The sequence below is a fragment of the Rhizophagus irregularis genome, chromosome 9 (genome assembly GCF_026210795.1).
Source record: "Rhizophagus irregularis chromosome 9, complete sequence".
NCBI classification, from domain to species: domain Eukaryota; kingdom Fungi; phylum Glomeromycota; class Glomeromycetes; order Glomerales; family Glomeraceae; genus Rhizophagus; species Rhizophagus irregularis.
The window spans coordinates 2,053,848-2,078,114 of NC_089437.1; the positions used below are offsets into that span (position 1 = coordinate 2,053,848).

A 24,267-nucleotide genomic window follows, 5' to 3' on the forward strand; every position below is an offset into this window, starting at 1 on the left:
ATATATTCAAAGCTAGAGTATCGAAGGTAGATATGGAAAACCAGGAGGGTTCATCTGAGGTGGAAAATCCGCCAAGTGTAGAAAACCTATCTATTACGGATGAGGAGGTGGACTTAAACAGTATGGAGGACGTAGTCATTATCGAAAGTGCGGGACAACAAAATCGAGATACCCCAAATCGTAATAAATATCTCAAAACTATTGCATTAAATATCCTCAAATATCTCCCTGAAGACATACTTCGTGAGGAGCCTGATTTTTCAGCGGTAAAGACAGGTGATGTCTCCATCCCAGACAATGGCCTATGTACCTATTGCAAAAAACCAATTTTATCAGACAACCCTCCCAGATCTGTTGTAATTAATGTATGTGGGCATATTCATCATCGGACTTGTGCAGATAGAAGAGGAGTATTAAGTTGTGGTACATGCCACGTTAGTGATAGCGATCCGGTACAGTCCAACAAATGTGCAAAGTGCTCTCTAGAAATCTCTACTGAACCTTCAGAGCCACTTGTGACTTTCCCATGCTGTAAACATATAGTACATTTCGAATGTATTGAAATTAATCGCAAGTTGTGTCCTAAGTGTCCGACAAACCATGATTTGGAAAAAGAAGGTTTTTACATTTCACCTGAAATACCTAGAAAAAGAAAGAGGCAAGAGGGTGGACAGAAAACTGCCAGAGGTTCAAAGGCGCAAACTATCCTTCGTGAGCTGTCTGTCTTTACACTTGATGAGCTATCAATTAATGCACCTTCCGAAGCTCTGAACATGCAAGATGTATCCAACCAGCTCCACAAGATGTACTACGACATTGACGTTGCTGAAAAGAAAGGGGATCAAGCAAATAGAGATGTAGTTCTGAATTATTTTCGATTTGGAAAAGCTCTATCTGAGCGTCTAGCCGTACTATTGCAGAAGAAACCTCCACAGACGGCACATACAGACCTGAATAGTGAAGTCCAGGACAAACTCCCAGATCATATGAACAAGTCTATGGTACGCAAGAGAGTAGATACAGCCAGAAAAATTTATGACATCTTTAGCGTGATTGGTGAAGATAAGATTCGTCGTATCAAATCCTTCACTGCATCCAGTTTTTCAGATCTAACTAGACCAGAGGTTGCATATATCATAAAAAACTTCAAGGATTAGATTCCTATTACTGCGCCACAGTCACGTGATACTGTTCCGGCTCAGAACACCCTCACTACTAGTATTAGGATTTTTTATTAGTTTTCGGATGTAGTTTAGCACTTTTTAAAATGTTGTATTGTGCGAAGCGCCTTAACGGCTAAGGCATGATTATCATAAATAATAAAAGTTCGGGCCTTTCTCCTTTTTAATCTCCTAATGTTTTTTAATGTATGCTATATGCGGAATGATGTCTGTATATTTTTTTATAGGGCCAATCATCTCGTGATTTATGAAAACTCGCCAGCTCCTGGAACTCTCCCAGAACTATCGAGGGACTGGCATGGAACTGGTGGAGATCACATGTGATACGATATACAGTACATCATGCCACAAACTGATTTAGCCGAAAGCGCATGTAAATATAAAATCCAAAGGGATATAAATCCCGATATGCTTGTAATCGAATATTCGAATAAAAATGAATCTGATATTTATTAGAGTATACTATTGCCAAATCAGCTATAAATCACTAAATCTTGTGTAAACTCTATAAATCGATAAATAGCTATAAATTTACTATATCCGCAAAATAGATAGAACTAATTACTATTCTGGTTTAAACCCTATAGTGGTGCAGGCGCTAAACAATCTGCAATATAGGTATAGCGGTGAAACACCAGAAATGTGGTGTTCTCGTGTTCGTTATCCTTTTAAGAAACTTCTTGAATATAACCCAAAATACTTCTCCAAGAATGCTTTTATCCAAATGACTGAAAGATCATATAAGGATGGGAGATTTAGAGTCGGAGAGCGCTCAGTTTATATTTATTGCACTATATGCGACTCCTTAGTAACTATTCGTGAAAATACAATTGAATATGCGAATAATCATCTGAATGAATGCATTACTAAATCCACTAAAAAGCATCTTGCATATTCTAATCCTATTCAGAAAAAAGGAGGAAGAATAGCATTAGAATTAAGTAAAGATGAAATTTATGAGATTTGTGGTAAATTTACTGATTTTCCTAGTCGGGGTTTTAGAATTAGATGTGATGCAGACTATGAATTGTGGAAAAAGACTGCATATCATATATTTAATAATGCAAAAATTATCCAACGGGCTTGGAGAGCTTTCAAGTTGAGACCTGAAACTTGGGCAAAACGAGTTTGGAATATGGTGAGAAACGATAATACTCCTGACGGAAGAAGTATTTAGGTATAACTCCTCGTGATATAAGAATTCCTGATGATCAATATGTAGACTATTTTGGTCAAAGAATTCTAGCCAGAGATGTACCTGCACATCATCAGAATGAACCTCGTTTGCGTAGTTTGTATTATCATTATACTCCACATGACTGGGCAGAAAAGAAGAAATACCAGTTATATGTTCGACTAAATACTGTAGCATATATAGTTACTTTTATAAAATCGTATCAGCAAAATTATAGATTCGTTGGTTATAGTGATTGGACTATTATGCTAAAATATCTAGCAAATCCTGGACATTACCATACTACTAAAGACTATTATAACAATATTGTTACAAACTTTGTTAAAATTTCAGAATATGCACGATATAAATGTAAAAAGGAAGGCAAACTATATCCATGTAATTCACTAGAAATTGACATGTTCAAATCTTCCTATATTACTACTTTCGACAGAGGGTTAACTATTATAGATTTCTCAGATTTTAACAATAACTGTGACTATGTGCAACAAATTCTCTGGACTATAGATTCTTTATTAAAATAATATGATAGCTATATAATTTGTATACATGATCGCCTAGTAAAATTGGTCAACACTATGTATCGTATCACCTGCTGAATTTTCCAGATCAGTCCTTGACCCAGATTCTGAATATTGTCTTAATAAAATAATAATATATTGTCCAGCCCGAAGCGCCTTCGGTCATAGGTGTACTATTATTATTTGAATTATAATAAAACTGGCCCTGGTGATTTATTTCACAAATATACCTCCATGTACTAATCTGATAGAATAAAGTGGTCTATTTTTTTTTGAAATTTCATGGAATTCCATTTTTTTTGCGCCATGTATAAATATATAATGGCATTTAACCAAGCATATTCTGAATTGCTAGCTAAGTTACCAGCTTCCATAATAAATGAGGCATGGATTCGTCTCACATCACGGAAGCGTAACCTATTATCTGAGAAAGAGGCCAGTGAAATTAATCCAATTGTAGAGTCGTTTTTAAAACATGAAGCTATTAGATATCAGAAAAGATTAATGCGCCAGAGACGAACCCAAAGTTGGCCAGAGTGCCCAACATTATTACCATTCAAAGAAATATCAACTACATACGTTGCAGATAATGGAACCCAAACTGATGATAGCACCTGGCGGGGTTCTTCGAACCAGACACTAAAGCATGATCATGAAGAAGAGAATAATCGCCAGGTTATGAATGAGCTTAAAGTACTATCCCAGCACCTGATCGATTATAATAGACGAACTTTTGAGAAATTTATGCATGACATAGAAAAGGAATATAGGGAGCGGGTTAATGCAAATAAGAAATTACGAGGCAGAATTGAGGATCTGAAGTTGCAGTTACAGGAGGCAGAAAAAGAGCTGGCATCTATGAAGTCGGATTCTACTCATTCAATATTAATGGCGTATCCCAACCTAGCCTAATCGCTAATGGATCATCTACTGGTCTAGTAAAATCGAAGACCACGAAATTCCGATCCCGCAGATGTTTGTCAATAATTTTGGATGTTTTTTTTGGATTATCTGTGTATTGGTGCACAATACGACTAATATCGTCCCGACTACCACTCCCTCGACATAGGGCTAAATGCGTAATATTTTCACGGATTATTTTAGGAGTTTGCGTATACTTCTGACTCACATATATGCTCGATATTCCTTGATGTCGCCCGCTAATGAAATATGGGACAATCTGATCCTGAATCTTTTTTGATTCAGCGCAAAGGTCCTCAAAGACAACAACTGTATTTCTGTCTCGAGGAAAACTTAGTTACATCTGGAATAGCGTTCGCCTTTAAGGCCCGAAATGTAACATTCTCCCGAGTTGCTTCTGGAGCATTTGCAAATATCTTATAGCAGTTTTTGACCAATACCCATTTCAGTTCATGAATATGCTTCCCGATAAGGACCAGATCATCATTCTTGACATATCTTTCCCCTTTTCTTTTCTTATGTAATCGCTGGATTTTATTACCAAGAAGAAGATTAAGGATCATATTGGTCTTTCCACTATCAGATCCACCGCAGATTAACAGACGAAAAGGAAATGCAGGACTTGCAGGGTGATTGGTGTTCTTCATACTTTTAACCTCATCGAGATGATAAATATAATATTCCATTCTTCTCATTGTGATGGGTCACTGAATTACTATATACTATAAAATGTCCGAACATTGTTTCCCAAATCATGCGACTTATTGCTTTGGTAAGAACCCTTTCTCGATTAGAGTATGCCTGATATGGGATAGGAGATCAGCAGTGTATGGAATTTCGATAAGGCATATATTTTGCTTCTTGCATATATCCCGCTTCTTTTGATCACGAATCTTTTGTATTTCTAAAGTTTCATTCTCCCGATGATATAGGCTATTATGATGATAGTGTTGAGGGCCATGGTATTCGAAAGCAAGTCGTAATTCCTCATTATATCCATCCAAGTGTAGTCCATCTAAGAATTTAGCCCTACATGGTGGAAATTTCTTGCCTAGTAGATCCTCAAAAATATATCGGCATTTACGCTCTTGAGTATGATGGCATAGAGGGCACCACTCGAATTTTTTCATGATATATTTTAATGGATACTCCCACTGGTGTACACCATTTTCGCAAGACCAAAGATATACATCATGACCATTTATTTGACCAGTCCTTCCTAGACACTGACCACCACGTCTTCTGGCATAATCTTTAGCATGATCAAACTCGCTATTGATAGGGGAGACATAAACGAAATTTACAGATAATATTCTTTGAGGGGGGAGCTCAGGATCACGAGACAAATGCATGAGTTCTTCTCGCACAAATCCCCGCTTTGGAGTAAATTCATCGTCATCACTTCCGAGATAATATAGGACAGGCTCCTTTTTAGAGACCACAATTTTTCGGATTTTATGAATAGAAGGAGAGTATGTGGGATCTGTAGCCCTTTTCTGATTCTCCATTCCTCCCTCCCATTCAGCATTTGCAAGAAGATAGCAAACTGAATCACCTTTCTTCAATGTTATTTCATCTTTTCCAATAGGTCGCTTTGATGATATTGATGGCTTAGATTCAACCTCTTCCAATAAAATGGCTTCTGAAGGCGCTAATCCCCATTTTGAAGTACCCGGAGCTCTAATAAGGCGTGTGGGGTAATTGTTTAGGTAATCGACAACCTTTGGCAAATGCCTAACCCATGTTCTTATTAATCTTGGATCAGAAGATATAGACTCAACAGCATACTGAATTTTATAGAGCATTTCCCCTTCTGTCTTATTGAAACGTTCCACCATTCCATTACCTCGATGGGAATATGGACCAATCACTCGAATAGTGACATTATGCTCTTGCATTAGCCTAGAGGTCTCATCCATCCATTCTCGCCCATTATCACATTGAAGAAGTTTTGGCCAAGTTAATGGGTCATTTCGATCTCCATATTTTCTCTTAAATGCTTTAGCGACTTCTGAACTTTTCTTCGATGTGAGTGGAACCGAAGCCTTATATCGGGAAGCGCAGTCTATTATATTAAGTACCGCTTTATAGGTCTTACCTTTGTAGTAATCGTGGGTAAGGAACATTATATCGCACTGGTGGACACAATTTGGTCGTGTTATTTTCCCATAACTGACTCTAGGGATATGTTTTGGTGGGGGCATATAGATTTGGTGTGATTGCTGATTTTCTAAAAAATCTTTACATTCACTTAGGCGGAATTGGCGTGCCCTCTTTTTTACATGCATCTCTTAACGATTTGGGATTAGAGTAATAGCCAGTTGGGCGATAATATATTCCACGCAATATGATATTTTTTTCAATTCTCCGAGCCTCAATAGGGTCTATCAAGATTTGTGGTTGGCTCATTCTGATTCTCTTTTATAATCACAAAAAAGAATGGCATTTCGGAGGCCCCATCCAAGGCAGAGAAGAACATGTGAAGAATATAAAGCTGAGCTGGAGGAGGAGAACTACCATCTTCGTAGTGAATTGCAAGCAGAAGTTGATAGTAACTGCCAAAATGAAAAGCAGATCAGGGAGCTGGAACGTGAATGTGTCCATTGTGAACAAGAAATCCAAACTCTTAACGGTGAGATAGAACGTCTTGAGAATGCTTCGAAAGAGGAGATAGCAGAGCTAAAATCTGAAATCTCCAGCCTAAAAAAGCAACTATATCAAGCTAAGAAGGATATTCGATAATGAAAAACATATTTCTAGTATAGAGAGTCGTTAGTAGATTCCGAGGAGCAGGTAAAGAAATTGCGATGCCGGATCAGGACTATCTCATCACGAAAAAATTCACCGGAAAGAGGTAATTCTCCGGACTTGTATAATTCGGATGATAATATGGTCACAATCACAGAGCTAGCAAATACTATAGATGGTTATCTAAATAATAGGACAACGAGCAGAGATATTCTAATAGACCAAATAAAAAGGGCGACAAGGCAGATACGTCGAAAAGAGAATAATTTGCATCAGGATTTAGTCCGTGAGCAAAGAAGGCGCTATGATGCAGAAGGTGAGCGAGATCTTGCTATTACGCGAAGAGATCTTGCTGAAGGTGGGATGGCTAATGTTATTGGTGATCTCCATCGGTTGCGGACCAATGCATCAAAACCAGGTAAATAGAATGATAGGTAATATAGTAAGAAAGCAAACCCGTATAGGTGTACTGATACAAGAAAAATTTGCCTTACAATTATTGTATCAGCGAAATGCCCACCACTTACAGCTAAGTAGAGGGGATATAGGTCTGTTAGAATTTAATCGAGACAGGTTATATGAGCGATATGAGAAATGGAAAAATAAGACCCAAGCAGAACGCCAGAATAATTTAAATTTGCAAGGACAAATATTCGCATTACAAAATAATCTTCCACATTTAAGGATGGCAGGATATGCACCAAAAAGATTCTCAGGTAGAGCGGATGAAGATATAGATGAATTCATAAAAGATTACAGACTCTATCTTACGGCGGCCAATATCACTACTGCTAATGCAGGTGGTAAACAGAGAAACTTTGAGCCTATTCTGGCCCTGTCAATGCAGATGAGGCATCACGTTGGGCTGAAGATAAGCTTAAAGGTAAAAAATGGCGATTGAATCATGTAAGATGTGAAAATGCTTTAGCAAATATGGCCGCCGTAGTGACCCTAAATAATGCTAACATAACGGCCGCCATGATTAATGCGCCTGATGGTACTCCACCACCAGGATTGCCAGCTGGAGCTACTGGCGCTACAGTTATCCCAGCACATAATATTCACGCAGATGAAGATTGGTATCTTGCTGGTGGGTGTCCCGTCGATGCTGGTACAGCAACCAATGCCCGAATGGAGCTTTAAATAATAACAATCATATAGTCCTTCCTGATATCAATATTAGTCAGGTCATCTATTGGTTTAAAAGGAATTATCCTACAGTTGTTCGAGAGCAACAGGGAATTGATCTTTGGCACTTTGACTCAAGGATCTGATTCAGTTAGAAATTACTATAGAAAGATAAATAAATATGCTAGCTGGGCTCGAATATCTGATCGTGAAAAAAGAATACAATTTATACGTGGCTTCATTCCTGAAAACAAGCTGGAAATGAAACGACTGGGTTTAAACAGACCTTTAAATGATGAATTGATTGAGACACTGGAAGAGATTGAAACAGAAAGGAATAATTTGCTTCTGGGTGAGGATATTTATAACCAGCCAATTATCAAGACAAAACCAAAAGCGCCTGCCCACCAGAATATTACTACAGAAGATATTGATAGGATTGTAAATAGTAGGATTCAGGCGTTACAACAATCGGTGCCAAATCTATCACCGGTATCTTCTTCTGGTCAGGAAAATATCACTAAGGCTGATTTACAAGAAGCCATAGCTAAATCCTTTCAAGAGACTATGCCTGGAGAACTAAGACTCTAGATAATAGTAAAAAATCGGCCAATAAGAGAGGGAAAGACCTTATTATTAGACGATTTTTAAGTGAACTATTAAGAGGGAAGGTAGCGTAGCCCCTAGCGATGATTATAATTATGATCCTGTGGATGATATTACTGACAGTATGGCTGGCATGACACTAAATAGTGCCACAATAAATGCTATCAAATCCGCCGTTAAAAGTGCCATTAAGAAATGTTCTTAAGTGCGGTAGATTTGGACACTACTTCGTAAGTGCTCTGTAAAGAAGAAAAAGAAAAGTAAGAAGTCTAAAAAGGGTAAGGTTAATCTCGCTATAGAACCAGATTCAGATTCAGATTCTTCTTCCAATACCTCATCTAACGATAGTTCTGATTCTCGATTCAAGTTCAGACGATTCTTCCGATTCTGGAGGCGATATTACTGTTAATATTGCCAAGACAAAAAAAAAGTGAAGAAGGGGAGTGAATCCGAGAAATTATCCTCTAAAGAGATGTCTAGTGCCAAGCTGAGAGAAATACCACTAGAGGAGACTATTCGTAAAGTCCTTCGATAGTGAGCTTAAACTAATCTTCCCCCACATTTTTTCCAAGATTCCAGTTTCATTATGTCCAAACAGATAGTGGCTCCTATGGAGCCGAAGAAAGAACCTCAAAGAGATACCCCCTCATTTGCTGAAAATATATCTCCTGACTCAGATGAAGAGGAGTCTTTGGATGAACCTATGGAGATCAATTTCGTCAAAAGAAGGAGCCACCTACAAGCACCACTACTATAAAGTGCAAAATCGGTCGCCTAAAGATCCCAGCTATGACTGTTGACTCGAGCGGAGCAACCCCCGATTATAACAAAAAACATTGTCGATCGTATTAAGGTTAAAATAGATAAATCTGAAAAATATGACCTTAGCGGTATATCTACTGTTCCAGTTGAAACTATTGGTGTTGTCCGCAATCTGCCTATCACTTTGCCTCCTGGGTGCACCATCCATGAAGATTTTGTAGTTGTAGATTATCACAAGCCGACATTGATATTTTCTAATCGTCTTTTAAAGAAATATGGTTGCGCAATGGACTGGAAAACCGATGAGCTAAAGATTCCTTTCGATGGAAAAGATTATATTATTCCGGTCACTATGCATAAGGTCAAGAACAAGCTCGAGGTGAATTGTGCGACCGCTACTTCCGAATGTGATGATTCATCGATTCTGGACAAAGTTTCTCAAGACTCGCAGGACTTGCAAAGCGCCTTAATGGCAGGCGAGGATGATACATTTAAAAAAAAGGTGAGTTATGAGGAGCTCGAAAAAATGCTATATAGCACTTTTAAGTATAATGCAGAAATCAATGAGTATTGTGAAAGATTACAGACACGCTATGGTGAACTTCTCGCCCCTCGTCCAAGGACTGCGGGGTGGAAAATAGGTGATCAGGAAAGGTGAAAAAGCTTCATCATCATTTTTTCGAATTTATGAGAAAAAAACAGGAATAAGCAAGTTATTTTTCTACTATATTCTTAATATTCGTTATAGTTTTTATGCTATTTTCAACTATCTTCTCATGCGATATGGGGATCGGTTGAGTCTGAATGGGAGATGGAATTAGCTCTGCTGAGGCGGATTTGGACTTCGATTTCTTCCCTCCAGTCTTTTTCGCCTTTCCACTTTCTTCCAAAACTGGATCAATAGATTTGCTAGGCTCTTTCTTAGCATCACGTATTTGTTTTTCCAGTTCTGTAAATGGAGAAACATCTTGGCCTTGGATCTCTGGCTTGGTCTGCCTACCCACAACATTTATATTAGAAAGTGAAGCTGTTGGTATATGAATTGGTTGATTCCACGCTAACCCTATTTTTTTCTTCACCTCTCCAGATCTGATAGATTCGTTTTTGTGATGTGTGATATTTATCTGTTAATTCCTTTAAAACTTCAGTTCTAGGGCTTTTTTCAGCACATTGCATAATATAATCGTAATCGGCTAGTGAAAAAGGAGGGGCATTACATTTCATGCGTTGCCTAACCATAGTAGCAATATTTTTTTTATATCTAATATAATGTTCTGAAATAATTTATTAAATAAGATATATAGAAAGAATGTATTATTCTGAATATATAGGATAAATAGGATATACAGGATATATAGGATATATAGGTCGGATGTATAGGATAAATAGGATAAATAGGATATTTAGAAAGATTATATTATTCTGAATAAACAGATTATGTCTATTATCTCGGAAATTTATTCATGCATTTTTTTTCTATTATATAACCATGCTAATATTATGTCTAATGTGTACACACTGAAAGATATAAAAGATAGAGGACATCGGCTGGGTAGTGTATATGAGCAAGAGCTCGAAAAAAAAATAAGATCTGTTACTGAATTTAACTCTGAGATTAACGATCTCAGTGGAAAGCTGGTAGATAAGTACAATGAGCGGGAAAAAGAGTTCCAGCGAATCTATGCTGATATGGGAAATAAAGCTAGCCAGTTAATTGCGTCCAGTACTAAGGTTGGATTCCAACTTATTTCCGAACGAAAGTCTCATTCTGAGAGACAACGTGAGCTTGAAGCCGAAGTCAAATCGCTCAAATCTTCGATTAAAACACTGAAGAGAGAGGCAACTTTGGCCCAGAAAGCTTCGTCCGTTGACAAGGTCCAGATTCTTTCTCTTGAAACTAAAATACGTGAATTGGAAGGTAAGTTGGAGGACATAGATCTAGAGCGTACATATCATGATTTGGATGTAACGGGAGGGGAGCCGGCCCAAATAAGCTCATCTGAAATAGAATCCCTCAGGCTTGAATTGGAACGAGCGAAGGAGGACCATAATTCAAAAGAATATACAATAGAATGTATGGAAAAAGGGATAGAAGCGACACATGAGATAACCAGTCGGGAAATAGATGCTTTGTATTCGGCGCGATCAAATTTAATGGAAGAAAATAAGTCCCTCAGAGACCAGTTAGAATTGAAGGAAAATAATGAAATATCCCCTCCACCCCCGCCTATGAATGATTCATCCCAAATTATTTCCGCAGGTGGCGCAGAAATGGTATCATCGACCCAATCAATACCTCTACTACCGGCTATTCCTATTGTTGCGGACTCCTTAATGTCGCCTATGTTAATATATTCCATACTTACCTTACTACTGATTGCAATTATATGGTTTGTGATCGGGAAAAAAATATGGAATATGTGGAGCGCCAAGCCGAAAGAAAGTGACCGATACTTCACACACGAAAAATATATAAATAGGCCGGATATTTATTATCTCAATACCTAATCGACTACCGTATAAGTACTGGCGCAAGCGGGACTTCTCTGAATCTTCTTTGGATGTGGGCTAATACCTTTTTTGATAAATCTTCGGGCGGATTTATTAATATCTTTTTAGCTTGGGTCAGTGTACATGCAAACAACCATCCAATATAGATCCGGTTACCTCCCTTACCATTATGACCGTGTTGTAGTAAATATTGATAGTCATCCATTACGATATCTCTCATCCCTTCCTGATCCGCTATTATTTTGCAAAATAACCATCTATCATCTTCTGTGATCGGGAGATGGATTTTGTTGGGTTCGAAGCCTATGTACTGGGAAACTTGGTCACGTAGTTCGGCTATTATACCAATAAAGCTTATCTTTAAAATATGTGGATTTTTCGGCTGATCGTATCTCAAGGATACGGTTTTGCCAAATTAAAATACTAATGATCATCTCCGGACATTTCTGAGGTCGGGCTGTATGATCGGAGGGATGGATCTCTCATGTTCAGGGTCGGAAGATCGATTATAGGAATTGATGTTAGCCAGTATTATTGCACGAGAAAAAATATATAAATAATATTATGCGAAGCACCTTAACGCCTAAATTTCTTAGCTGAAATTTCCACATCCCGCTAAGAGTACTTATCCATATAATTCGATAATCTCGTCTATATCTGATTCGGATGAATCATCTTTTTTGCTATCCTGTAATTTCGACAATATTCGGTAGCGTGTGATTTCTAGGCCAACCACTTTGTACCATATGTTTCGGAAATCTGCTAGGTAAATGCTTACACAATACAAATCCAAATAATACGATTACGTTAAATATTGTTTCAAGGGACATTTGCCCGCTTCTTAGTAACTAATTTATATATACTTTCTCTATACTCTATATCAACCTCGGAAATTTCTTTAAGCAATGATGAAAGTTTTAAGCGGATGGATTCTTCTTGCTTAACTAGAGCATTGAGGAATGATTGGTAATAAGCATTCTTAGTCAGGTGTTCTCCCTTGTCGGCATAAGTAGTATCAAATATTTTTTTCGCGTAAATGCGTGCCCCTTCCCATAAATGAGATATGATGGTTTTATCTTTTTTCGGACCATCATGTTGGCTTTTGATATACCCCCTAATCCACTTTTCAGCCGATTTCTGCGCTAAGGCATCTCTTATTTTTGATACCTCATCTTCGTCCATTTCGTCTTCATCATCTTCGTCTTCGTCCAGATCGTCTCCATCCACCCCACCATCATCCGCTTTACTATCACCTGCTTTATTACCATCTTTTAACTTTTTTAAGGCCCCCAGCACAATTTCAGATGATGGCTGGTGTCTATCATCATAGTTTATAAATCGCGCACAGAGGCCAACAACGGTTTTCAGATAATAACTGATATCGATCTTTTTTCCTAATCGCCTCACTACCTCTGGATACTCCATTTTATCTCCTACCCTCTGCGACGAATCATTCTCAACTACAATATACTCAAAGCGTTCGCCTGGTTCTGGGATTTCATAAAGATAAGGCTCGGGTGTTAGGCCCTTTTTTATAAGCCGTTTGGCATCCGCTTCTTCACGGGTGTGTCTATCTCGCATTCGTGAAATGAAACGCTGGACACTCTTGTTATTTTTATTGGGCTTCCACACAGCAGTTTTAATCACTCCATTAAGATCTATCTGCAAAATATCATTTATGGTCTCTTTGAGCACGTCCTCCACAATCCGATGCAAGGTGCGAGTATTATCATTATCCAGCCTCATAGATTCATCCATGACCTTCTTACCCACCTCACGAAAGTGTTTAGACTGTCCCCGCTTTACAATCTCAACCCCTCGAATGAAAAGCTTATTATTAAAGTTGGGCTTACTTGAGACAAGCAATGGGATGCCGTAGTATTTTTTCTTTCCAGTAAATACTACCGGAAATAAGACTTCCTCATATGCCATTTTGAGATAAGGGGATCCGTTATCTTCCCTGAGAAAGTCATTAACTTCGCCTCGGAGTTTGCTCATTGCCTCCATAGATATTCTCACCATCCCCTCCCAGTACTTTTCCTTCGATATCTTTTCTGAAATGTATTTCTCATCACACTCCCGGAAATATTCTTCTGGACAAACAAGGTATAATGAATCAGTGTCCCCATATTTTACACCGAACCCTTTACTTCTGACAAGGTCGGCAATAAGCTTGATATTCCGCTGGCCAGCTGATGTTACCCCGCCTGCTAATGCTCGCAAGAAGAAAGGAGATCCACTATTCCCGGCTTTACCGTAAAACGTATTCATATACACTTTTAAAGTGAGTTGTTTTGCGTCTAGACAGGCGACAATAAAGGAAACTGAAGAGTATTCAGATTTTAGAGCATCTGTAACGTCCTCGCCCCTTGCTTCCGCCAAACTAATCTCCTTTTCTAATTCTTCTTTTTTATCCTTTAATGGAGCAAGACGTCTTTTTAGTGAATTTCGTCTAATAAGCAACTCCTCTAATACTTTTGGATAAAGGCCTTTCATTTCGGCTTGGTTTTCATGCTCTATAGACCATGTGAGAACATCGCGACCATTGAATTGGAAATTAATTTCATGAAGCTTTTTACCACTCTCCTTTAAAGATTCGGCACGCTCTCGAGATAAAATGATTTTATCAGGTGAGAGATTGTATGTCATGATAAGGCTTGGATACAATGATACAAAGTCTAAGCCGGTTACAGGTCGTCTATTTTCGAGACCCTTTACCGGTGGGAAAACATAGGCTCCAGGGTACTTCCCTGTTTCCGTTTGTTCACATGGAATTGTGCTAGTTAAAATCCCTTCCTGCCACGCACCGGCACTTAAAAGATTACGCACTTTCATTCCTACTGCAAAATAATGTGAATCATATAATGATATGAAGGTTACGGATGCCACCTCCCTGTACTCGTTAATTGCATTACGCTTTACCATTAACCGCTGACAGCTAATAGCATCGATAATACAATATTCGGCTACTTCGCGCATCTGCTCGGCCGTTGTAGCATTGGTTTCTTTTAATGCCCTTTCATAATACTTAAACATACGATGGAAAGGCATATCCAGCTTGTTATCGAGTTCACACTCCTTTAGGTAATATGCTAAACTGCTCTTTTCGGCCTTAGGATAGAATTTCATAAAACATGGTCGGACATCAATAGCTACGCACCCGGGGATTTTAAGATGCTTCGAATGGAAATCCCTATCATTAACTTTTATCTTATTATACTGATATTGCCATTTTGTAATTTTTTCGAGGCTTGAAGGCTTTAATGACATTTGATTAAACATCCATTCGAAAATCCCTAGCTTTTTCGCTTTCTCTACAATAAATCTCCAGTCATATTGTGAATCGTTAAAACCTATTTGTATATCCGGGGCTAGTAGTTTACAACACAAGGCGAAGGCTTTTAACAGATTTACTTGATTCCCACATATAATTGTGGTCCAGCGAGGGTCTGGGGCGGTTTCAACATCAACAAGACAGATCCGTTTTAATGGATTAGGTCATCTTTCCAATGAACTGACATGCCGATCATAAATACGTTAGATTCATCGCTCTGAGCAGTAGGGAATTTACCTAGTCCGAGCGAACTATATGTCTCTCATGTCCCATGTGAGAACAAGAGTTCGATCCGTGAAAGAGCTAAGGAGAATAATGGATTATTATAATCGTCCTCACTTGTTGGATTGTAATTATTCACAGAAACTTGGAAGAGATAAGTACGCCTGAATATATTCGTGGAAATAATTACTTAAGCGTTCGCTTTGACTTGAAAGAGGTAATCTTTTTCACGGGCTACTTTGCGGTAATAATATATTGGGGTTAGATCATCAGAAGCTGTACGATACCGACTTCACGAACTGCCTTTAACGCATTATACCGGTCAAATTGATTCCAAGTAATAACACGTATATATGATTTTTTCTCTGTATAATATCCTTGAAGTGGGAAAGCACTAATATTCTCGATCCCAAATTTTGATGTACCTTTGAGAGTATTGGATAATATATTTACTAATCTGGTCTTAAATGTAGATAGTGGCATCTCTTCAGGTACTTCGACATCAAAGAAGAGCTTAATGCCTGTAATTTTTACGACTGCTTTTTGTCCATTAATCAAAGTACCAGTAATACGCAAAATATAGGAAGAGATACCATTTACATATTCGGAAGTATCATCACTAACTTCAGTAGGCATGAAATGTATGGGTTGCTTGCCAGATAGGCTTTGTTGAAGTATAGTGGTCATCCCATTATCGAATTCTGCCACAATATCATTACATGATGGGATACCAGCAAAAAGGCCAGCGCTGTCGTAGCGGAGGGCTGGGGCGGTTCCAGTGCGATCAGTTTGGTTGGAAATAGTTGGTGTATGCATGATGTTAGTTCGACAAGTTATACTATCTCTATAAAATTCGGAAATGTTTAATTAATTTTTTTGGTAGTTGCAAAAAGAGATGTATAGCAGATTGGCAAGAGAATCGCGGATAAATTGATTCTCAGTAGGTGGTATTTAGGGTAGTCTTCTCCGTAATCATTATATAAAATATTGGAAGAAGACTACCCTATCACTAAGTATGTGCTCGAGCATATATGACATCTAGAGTAGACAAATGCGCGCTGGCCATAATAGTACATAATGCACCTCCAACCACGGACATATTCTTAATAATGACATTTAGGGTAGGTAAGTGCGTAATCTATTATATAAATATTGGCACTTGCCTACCCTATCACTAGTATGTATCTGGGTATGTGTATTCGGGTAGCCTTCTTTGGAATTATTATATAAAAATCGGCTGGCATATCCCAGTAGTCAAATATCCCTGACTACGATCCTCGAAAGTTGCGAGAAAGGATGAAAGCGGGATTTAAAAGCGTCCCGGTAACTCAAGGCGCATAAATAAACAATAATGTCGGCCAGTACTATTAACCGTAAATAAATTCGGCCAGATCTTTGGTCGTAATAACTCGGCATCCAAACTGGCATACGGAACTAAATGGGCTAACAGTAGTATGGGGTACTTGACTTCGCACTTCCATGACGCTCTTATGGTGCCAGAAATGGATCACAAAATCGGGTGACCAAAAATTGGCTAGAGTTATCTTCATCGTAGTACCCGCTGAAACTAACCAATATGTTATACGACGGAGGGTGTTCTGGCGTCGGAACGATATCACGTGACCGGCGCAGTAAGGCGCAGTACCGGCCGGCTTATTCGCAATTTCGCCAGATACTTGGATATAACAGCAAGGCATCCAGCTGGTCAAGCGCAAAGCTACCGTTCCGCGACAGTTATGACAGTTACAGGTAACTACCAGGTCGCTATCAGGTCGCTGTCGTGGCAGGCTGGATGGACTCAAATCGCGTGCCCAAAAGATCGGCCGAAATTAAGGCGTAGTGTCAAAATTAATCGCAGATCCTATTGCGCGTACTATGATATTTTTTTACTATATTTTAGCATTTTGATGGATAACAAAATAGGTGGAGAAGGAAAGCACCCTCGAATCCTTAACAGGTAACCAAAGAGACACAGAATGGTAAAAACTTCATCATAAAACTTGGAATCCAAACAATTGCAGACAGGCTGAACCTCCAACATAGAATTCAACAACTAATCAACCATAGAACTCCAATAACATAAATTATATTAGAAAACGATTATTGGTGCATAGAACCAAACAAAAATAGGTACATTTCGATTATTTAGTAACAGTAATATTTAGGATATTTAATCACATGATCACAAATAATAAATGGGAAAAAGCTAAAGAAAAGCGGATTCAAAGGGAAGGAATATAGTAAGAAAAATAACTAGGTATACGAAATTGTCGCAAACAGGTTATTTAGTTAGAGTATTTAATCATATTTAGGTTATTAACTTTAGATTATTTAGATATATTTAAATTATTTAGTTATATTTAGATTATTTATAGTCATACTTAGATTATTTAGTTATAATTAGATTATTTATAGTCATACTTAGATTATTTAGTTATAGTTAGATTATTTTATTACTAAATGACCTATAATAAGCGTTTATGACTAAATAATATAATTGTATTATTTAGTCATAAACGGCTCTCTTTACTTGTGAAAATATTAAAAATTTTTATAATGAAGGTCTACTAATTCTAAAAAAGAATTCAGTTATATACTTTTTTTCATATATAAGTAAGTGGAATTTTACTTCAACTGATATTTCTAAAGTTTAAAAGCATCATTAATTTCTTATAAGGTTCTTTAAATATAGAAGAAGTTGAGGTAATGAAATTCAAAAATATTACCAATTATCATTTTCTTCAGCTTAATGAAAAAAAAACTTATGAAAAAGCTGGACTACACTTTAGCAAAATATATCAGTGATCTAATTGAATTATTAAATTACATTCTTTTAGCCAAAAAAATATTAGTGTAGTTAATATATTTTTTGAATCAGCTGTGAAACTTGCAAAGGAAGTTGAGCAAAAGAAAGTATATTTTTCTTAATATATCAAGTTTCATAAATTTTTGTTTAATAAATTCTTATGCTATCAATAAAATAAATAATTAATTAAAGATTTTCTAGCATATTCATATATTATTTAGTCATAATCGGTTAGCTTTCTGTAAAAATCACAAAAAGGATATAACCACTTTTTTATTTTTATTGAAATAAATTTTTCTTAATAAATTTAATACCATTTTATAATATTACTTCTTTATTCTTCTAATACTTTCTGATCAAAAAAATTACAAATTTTATGCAATTCTTTTATTTTTAATATAAGAAATCAAATAATGAAAAATTGTATAATAGTAAAGCAATTTTGTATATTATAAATAAACAAATAAATTAATATTATTAGTAATTCTTTACAGCAAACTGTATATTCCATATGCTCATTTATTGTAAATTTATTTTTTAAGAATGGAATAGTATCAAAGTTACCTTGACAACTAATGTAATCCTAAAATTTTTTGGTAAAAAAGTATTTTATACAGTAGATATAATTTTTGTTTTTACTAAATATAATGAAAAGCAAACTGAAGATTAATATAAAATAGAAAGTAATTTTGGTAACTACTAATTAATACCTATTAATACCTTAAAATATAATATTTTTGGAAAAAGCTGAAAACTACTAGTATTTTGCCAAATCTGAAAATTTTGAAAAACAAATAATCAGATTATTGTGAAGTATTATAGTGAATATTTAAAAAATAATGTCAAAATCCTATACTGCAGATTTATTTGAAGAGACTAGAATTGCATGAATATTTCATGTGAAAATGAACTGCAAAAATTGAATCAAATAAGAAGAATAGTAATAAAAACAAATGAAAAATAGCAAGTTGCACATTCTGGTTATGATAAAGATTATAAAATAAGATTATTAATTAATATAATTTTGTAATTTAAGAATTTAAATATTTTTGTTCATTGAATTCTCATGGTATACATTGATCAGAATTATCTGAACAAGGCGGGTTAACTACAATAAATAAGAATTTTGTACAACATTTTAGATTATCATCTGATATCTTTTTCCTCTTATATAGACCATGGGTAGTATTATCTCCTTCTGCAAATATAAATAAAATTAAAATTAATTAATTTTGCAAACTACAATATATTATCAATTATTAAAGCTTTACCATGTTCAGAATTCTCAACTAAAGAAGTTGTTGGTAATGTTAAAACATTTGTTGCCAGCAACAAAAGTGTGCATAATAAAGTAATAACAAGCAAATTATTCTTCATGCTGAGAATCAGATTTTTAACAAGTAATTTGCGTTGTTTTGAAAAATTTTGATTTTATTTTTTGGAATAGGAAATGAATTTTTTTTTGGAATTTTTGTAAAATGGAAAAATGGAGCATATTTATAAGACTAACTGCGGCAAAATTCGTAAGATAAATAATAACAAGACGAAGTAGTTAAATAACAACAATATTAAACTTATAATAATAGTAAATGACTTATAATAATTGTTAATAACAATATTAAACTGAAGTTTTATTTTTGAAGTTAATGTTTATAATAGAAAGTTAGAAACGTGTAATATAAACGCATTTTTAGAAATTCAATTATTTTGTCAATCCGTCCAATAACATTGCCGATGATGAACTTGAAACTTACTATGGTAGTGCTTATAAAGGTTATAAAGGGACAAAAAATTGAAACTTAATTTTAAATGTCATATTTTGGTTACTAATCTCATGAGGTAAATTTAACGAGCAATTGATTTTTAAAAATATGGTACTATTTATTAATAAATCATAAATGACCAGCCTGTCGCAGTGTCGCACTAAGTGTCACTCATGATCACCTCATACTAATTTTTAAAAATTGCGAGTGATTAGCTGAGTTTATAAACGACCGGGAATCTTCGTTTACTTATTTCCCGGCCTCATATAGATGTTAATATTTAATGAGTAACACGCTCCAGGGGATTACCCATTTATTTCATGGGAAGGGGAACATTAGGGTTTTTTTCCCGAAGGGAAAAAAACTCTATTATTCCCAACTCCCCATGAAATAAATAATACTAATTATCACCAAATGATTCTTGAAATCAGTTACAGATCAAATTACTCCCGAATATCTCTTGTTGATGGGTTTCAGCAGAATTATAATTAAAGCAAAAAACCAAACGTTGTTTGAATTGTTTTACTAAGGTTTACATACAGATCACATGTCCGAGTTTTTTTTTAGAAAATGAGCATTTATTGGAGTTTGGGTTCATAATGATAAATTTAACAATAAAAATTTAATTTTATTACAAAGAGACTTTTACTTAAAAAAATTTCTGTATTTTGTTATTATCCTGTAATGAAAACAACTTTGGAATGTATTGTTATCGATTGCATATTGTATACAAAAGATTAAATTTAGCAAATTATCATTTGAACTTAATTATAGCTTTTAACAATTGTATAACAAATTATCATTTAAACTTTATAGCATTTAACAATTGTAAAACTAGCTTATTTTAGTCAGAATCACTATGTACAGTAGCAAAATGGTAGCAAATCGTATGTATTTCCGAGATCAAGTGTTACATGATATCAAGCAGGTGGCCGATTGCTGAAATTTGACCTTACAAAATGTTGGGAAAATATTATCGTTTGGATACCTTAGAAGAGGCAAGAACGAAACCATGGACTGGAGAGGTGACATGGGTTGTCGATGGGGAAACTGGGACTGTTTATGAAGTTGAGTATTGTATGTATAGAACTGTAGAAGTTGAAATCTAAATTAGTTTATTTAATTGAACAAAAGAATTTTATTTATTTATATCTTATATTTTTACATTTATTTTAACAAATTCAAATTAATTGCTATCGCAATATCTAAACGGGTTTGTACATGGCCAATCATTTGCTTTATAAACAAAATAAAATATAATAGCTTCTATAAGATATATGCTAATATCCAAAAATATAATTAAACTAATAATAAAGAGAAAATTCCTTCTAAGTGTCGTAAAAATAGTTTTATTTGTAACGTGAAATACTTCCAATTCAGCCATTTCAAATGATTCTTTATCAATTATTTTTTTCTTATAAGAATGTTGTTTACTAGTACAATAACTTCCATTAATTGATAAATCTGAATCACCAAATAAAATACATCCATCATTTGATATTTTTGACATAATTCCCTTTTTATGATAACTTAAAATAGGATTTGCTCTATTTGTTAAAGAAAAAATAAAATATTGAGAAATGACATCTTTAAATAATTTAAAACGTAAATATAAACCATAATTAATACCCCATCCAAATGGATTATAAACACCAATAATTTCTTCTGAATCACGAACTTTAATTAAAACAACAATTCGATTATATTTAAATAAATTTTTTTCATAATAATAATTATCAAATCCATCAATACTACCACGATAAATACAATCGAATTTGAAAGGTATATTTTTAAATTGATATCTTTTTTTTAATTTTCTATTATTTCCATTATCAATTCCATCAATCCAACTTGCAATCAATGCTGCATCTTTTGCATTAATGATATTAGAATCAAATTGATAAACTGAACTTCTTGGTGGTAATATATTTTTATTAGATGAAGGTTTCACTAAAGGATTATATTCTTTGAAATGTTGCATGATTTCTTCATCAAGTTCAATTGGAAGAATATTTTTAAATTTATCTTGAAATAATTTATAATTTTCTGGTGACATTTGAAAAAATCGAATATGAGGAATACAATTTCGTAAAGTTTTTTCCATATTCATAAAATCAATTGCTGTCCATTTTTTCGTATTTATATTTAGATTCGGTTCTTTAAAATAAAATCTTTTTTCAACATTATTTAATGTTGGATTTGTGTTTGCAATTCCCCATTTGATCAAATAATTTAAAATTTCTATTTCATTCATTTCAAGATCATCCCGTTTTAATAATTGAATAAGAAATCTTTCATTAAGTTGTAGAAAATCTTTAGATTTAAATATAATTCTTGGATTTATACATGCTAATTCTAATGCTTGTTCTTCAAATCGTTTAAGTTGTTTCTGTTCACTAATAATAAAGAAATCTTTAGGAAATTTCCAAGCTGAATCATTTTCTTTTAAATATTTTTCAAGATATTCTGCAACATTTTTTAATTGTAATTCATAAGCAGCGATTATAACGTAAAAGCATTTCACTTTTTTATTTAAAGTTAATTTTCCAGAATAAATATATCTAATAATTTTATGAAATTTTATTAATAAGATCGAAAATTTCAATAATAATATAATTAATTATTAATAATTTTATACTTACTTTAAAAGAATTTTAAATATTGAAGGTGAAATATTTGGTTCTTCTAAAATAAATAATCCGGATTCATTTAATTGATTTAATAAAGCTAATTGAAAATGAATTGATCTAGAAGATAATACGTTGGAATGTGCTTGGAATTCTTCAATATCATTTTCCTTTCCAACTTTAATTTTTACATCATAATTATTTTTTTTATCTAATAAATATGTTAAATTTACAAATGAATCTGTTGAAATATTAAATTCCATTTTTTAATGAATTTTTTTTTATTTAGAAAGAAAACTTCGCAATGCCAAGAATTTTTGGATGATCAACATCTTTATTTTATATATCATCATTTATTTTGATCATGAGGTATATTACACATTTTTTCAAATATGGATTTAGCATTAGCCGGAATAAAGTTCCGACTGGCGTTATCAAAAAAAGGGAAAGGTTATAGGTTTATCTATTGACTTATTCCTAAAACATTAGATATCACGAGAACCTTAAATTGTAACTTGAATGCAAAAATTTTATTGGCGTTACTTAAATTTAGACTTTTTTCCTAAAACTAATATGGTATTTTCTTTTTATAAAACTTATCAATGACTCACTATTTCTATTTTCTTTTTTTTAAGCCAAAGGCTCAAAAATATAAATCTTTTTTCAGTCGCATATTAATTTGAGCAATCTAGAAGAGAATACTGGAAAATTTCATCTCGATAATATGAGAAATTGAAGGTAAAATTTATTTCACGACTCCTACTCTATTATTATTACTTAAAGAAAATATATATTAACTTACTTTATATCGATGAAAATAGTTAGAGAATGACGTACCATATCCAAGGTTAATCTCAGGACAATGATGAATGAGATTAGCAGCCAAAATGCTATTTCAGTATTACTTAGTATTTTGACGTATGACGTAATTCATTTATTTGTTGCTTTTTTTTTGGTTGTGAATTACCCTTTATACCTTGGATTTTCTTGTGTTAAATTTATTAGGTATGACCATGTCGTAATTGTCGTATGATTTCAATTGACCTCAAATAAGTTACTGATATAAAAGTTTTTGCGTGATATATCACATTCTTTGTAGTTTGCACGATGCATAATTTCTAATAATAGCTATTTATATATTATTGTCTTCAGTCCATTGAGAACTAAAAAGGTTGATGCTGCATTGATTTCCTATCAATTATAAATTTATACATAATCTCATCTAAGGATATGTTTCGAAATTTTGTGTAATCGTGCGGGGAATGCAATTCGTAATGTTTTTTTCAATTTCCTAAAATCCATTTTTCTCAAATCAAGTTTATTTAAAATTGGTTCTCCAAACTTAAATTACGTTCAGTCCATAATTACATGTTAGAAATGTTTCTCATTCATTAAGTTATAGAAAACATTGATTTATTTTCAAAGTTTTTAAATTGTCTCTGTTTAATAATTGCAAAGAAATCATCAGGAAAGCGCCAAACTAAATCGTTTTCATCGTAATCGTAATTCAACAATTGTAATTATAAAATCATAAGCTGCAATTATAATGTATTAGTAGTTATAATAATTCCTTCACAGATTATAATTTTTAAAAAGAATTTTCAAATTATTAGTATTTGAATAAAATATCCAGATTCTTTGGATAAAGGCGTTTCGAAAATGAATTATAATCCGGTGGAATGTTCAACATGATTATTCATACCAAGTTCAATTTTAACGTTAAATTTTTAAAATTTCAAGTTCGAAATATTAGATTTCATTGTTAAAATCAAATTTATTTTAAAAGTATTTTAATTCAATTAAAAATAAATGAATTTTTTCGAATTTAGTCTTTTATGGATATTGTACGGTGTTGTTACTTCGTGACGATAACCAATACAAATGCCACTATTGATATCAATATTGTACGCAAATAAATTATTAATATCAGTATTGTAATGAA

General features: G+C 34.3%; 10 protein-coding genes across 10 annotated transcripts; 5 read left to right on the forward strand and 5 right to left on the reverse strand.

The window, feature by feature from the left end:
• Positions 1 to 32: 32 nt before the first annotated feature.
• Positions 33 to 1,157, forward strand: OCT59_029501 (uncharacterized protein; the record flags this gene model as incomplete). Its single annotated transcript, XM_025328601.1, has 1 exon — positions 33 to 1,157. One exon carries the CDS (start codon positions 33 to 35, stop codon positions 1,155 to 1,157), a length of 1,125 nt encoding a protein of 374 aa, XP_025165919.1.
• Positions 1,158 to 1,821: 664 nt separating this feature from the next.
• OCT59_029502 (uncharacterized protein) lies at positions 1,822 to 2,900 on the forward strand (the record flags this gene model as incomplete). Its single annotated transcript, XM_066144353.1, has 2 exons — positions 1,822 to 2,350; positions 2,404 to 2,900. The coding sequence occupies 2 exons, from the start codon at positions 1,822 to 1,824 to the stop codon at positions 2,898 to 2,900; spliced, it is 1,026 nt and encodes a 341-aa protein (XP_065994732.1).
• A 1,933-nt stretch (positions 2,901 to 4,833) lies between these two features.
• On the reverse strand, positions 4,834 to 5,623 carry OCT59_029503 (uncharacterized protein; the record flags this gene model as incomplete). Its single annotated transcript, XM_066144359.1, has 2 exons — positions 4,834 to 4,847; positions 4,903 to 5,623. The coding sequence occupies 2 exons, from the start codon at positions 5,621 to 5,623 to the stop codon at positions 4,834 to 4,836; spliced, it is 735 nt and encodes a 244-aa protein (XP_065994733.1).
• Positions 5,624 to 7,499: 1,876 nt separating this feature from the next.
• On the forward strand, positions 7,500 to 8,285 carry OCT59_029504 (uncharacterized protein; the record flags this gene model as incomplete). Its single annotated transcript, XM_066144368.1, has 2 exons — positions 7,500 to 7,677; positions 7,750 to 8,285. The coding sequence occupies 2 exons, from the start codon at positions 7,500 to 7,502 to the stop codon at positions 8,283 to 8,285; spliced, it is 714 nt and encodes a 237-aa protein (XP_065994734.1).
• A 601-nt stretch (positions 8,286 to 8,886) lies between these two features.
• On the forward strand, positions 8,887 to 9,720 carry OCT59_029505 (uncharacterized protein; the record flags this gene model as incomplete). Its single annotated transcript, XM_066144377.1, has 2 exons — positions 8,887 to 9,018; positions 9,154 to 9,720. 2 exons carry the CDS (start codon positions 8,887 to 8,889, stop codon positions 9,718 to 9,720), a joined length of 699 nt encoding a protein of 232 aa, XP_065994735.1.
• Positions 9,721 to 9,775: 55 nt separating this feature from the next.
• OCT59_029506 (uncharacterized protein) lies at positions 9,776 to 10,301 on the reverse strand (the record flags this gene model as incomplete). The annotated part of the gene is made up of 2 exons (XM_066144384.1): positions 9,776 to 10,054; positions 10,125 to 10,301. 2 exons carry the CDS (start codon positions 10,299 to 10,301, stop codon positions 9,776 to 9,778), a joined length of 456 nt encoding a protein of 151 aa, XP_065994736.1.
• Positions 10,302 to 10,562: 261 nt separating this feature from the next.
• On the forward strand, positions 10,563 to 11,250 carry OCT59_029507 (uncharacterized protein; the record flags this gene model as incomplete). Its single annotated transcript, XM_066144393.1, has 2 exons — positions 10,563 to 11,175; positions 11,240 to 11,250. The coding sequence occupies 2 exons, from the start codon at positions 10,563 to 10,565 to the stop codon at positions 11,248 to 11,250; spliced, it is 624 nt and encodes a 207-aa protein (XP_065994737.1).
• A 4,140-nt stretch (positions 11,251 to 15,390) lies between these two features.
• OCT59_029508 (uncharacterized protein) lies at positions 15,391 to 15,945 on the reverse strand (the record flags this gene model as incomplete). The annotated part of the gene is made up of 1 exon (XM_025326527.2): positions 15,391 to 15,945. One exon carries the CDS (start codon positions 15,943 to 15,945, stop codon positions 15,391 to 15,393), a length of 555 nt encoding a protein of 184 aa, XP_025175713.2.
• A 3,054-nt stretch (positions 15,946 to 18,999) lies between these two features.
• OCT59_029509 (uncharacterized protein) lies at positions 19,000 to 19,312 on the reverse strand (the record flags this gene model as incomplete). The annotated part of the gene is made up of 2 exons (XM_025332198.2): positions 19,000 to 19,133; positions 19,207 to 19,312. The coding sequence occupies 2 exons, from the start codon at positions 19,310 to 19,312 to the stop codon at positions 19,000 to 19,002; spliced, it is 240 nt and encodes a 79-aa protein (XP_025175712.1).
• Positions 19,313 to 20,861: 1,549 nt separating this feature from the next.
• Positions 20,862 to 22,632, reverse strand: OCT59_029510 (uncharacterized protein). The gene is made up of 2 exons (XM_025332197.2): positions 22,341 to 22,632; positions 20,862 to 22,259 (listed from the first exon to the last, which is right to left on the reverse strand). Exons 1-2 carry the CDS (start codon positions 22,586 to 22,588, stop codon positions 20,885 to 20,887), a joined length of 1,623 nt encoding a protein of 540 aa, XP_025175711.1. The 5' UTR covers positions 22,589 to 22,632; the 3' UTR covers positions 20,862 to 20,884.
• Positions 22,633 to 24,267: the final 1,635 nt, after the last annotated feature.

Bases quoted from the DNA above. Each gene is read 5' to 3' on its own strand.
- OCT59_029510 (XM_025332197.2), bottom strand. From the start codon at position 22,588: ATGGAATTTAATATTTCAACAGATTCATTTGTAAATTTAACATATTTA. The intron at 22,260-22,340 runs GTAAGTATAAAA...TAAAATTATTAG, and splicing joins ATATTTAAAATTCTTTTAAA to ATATATTTATTCTGGAAAAT.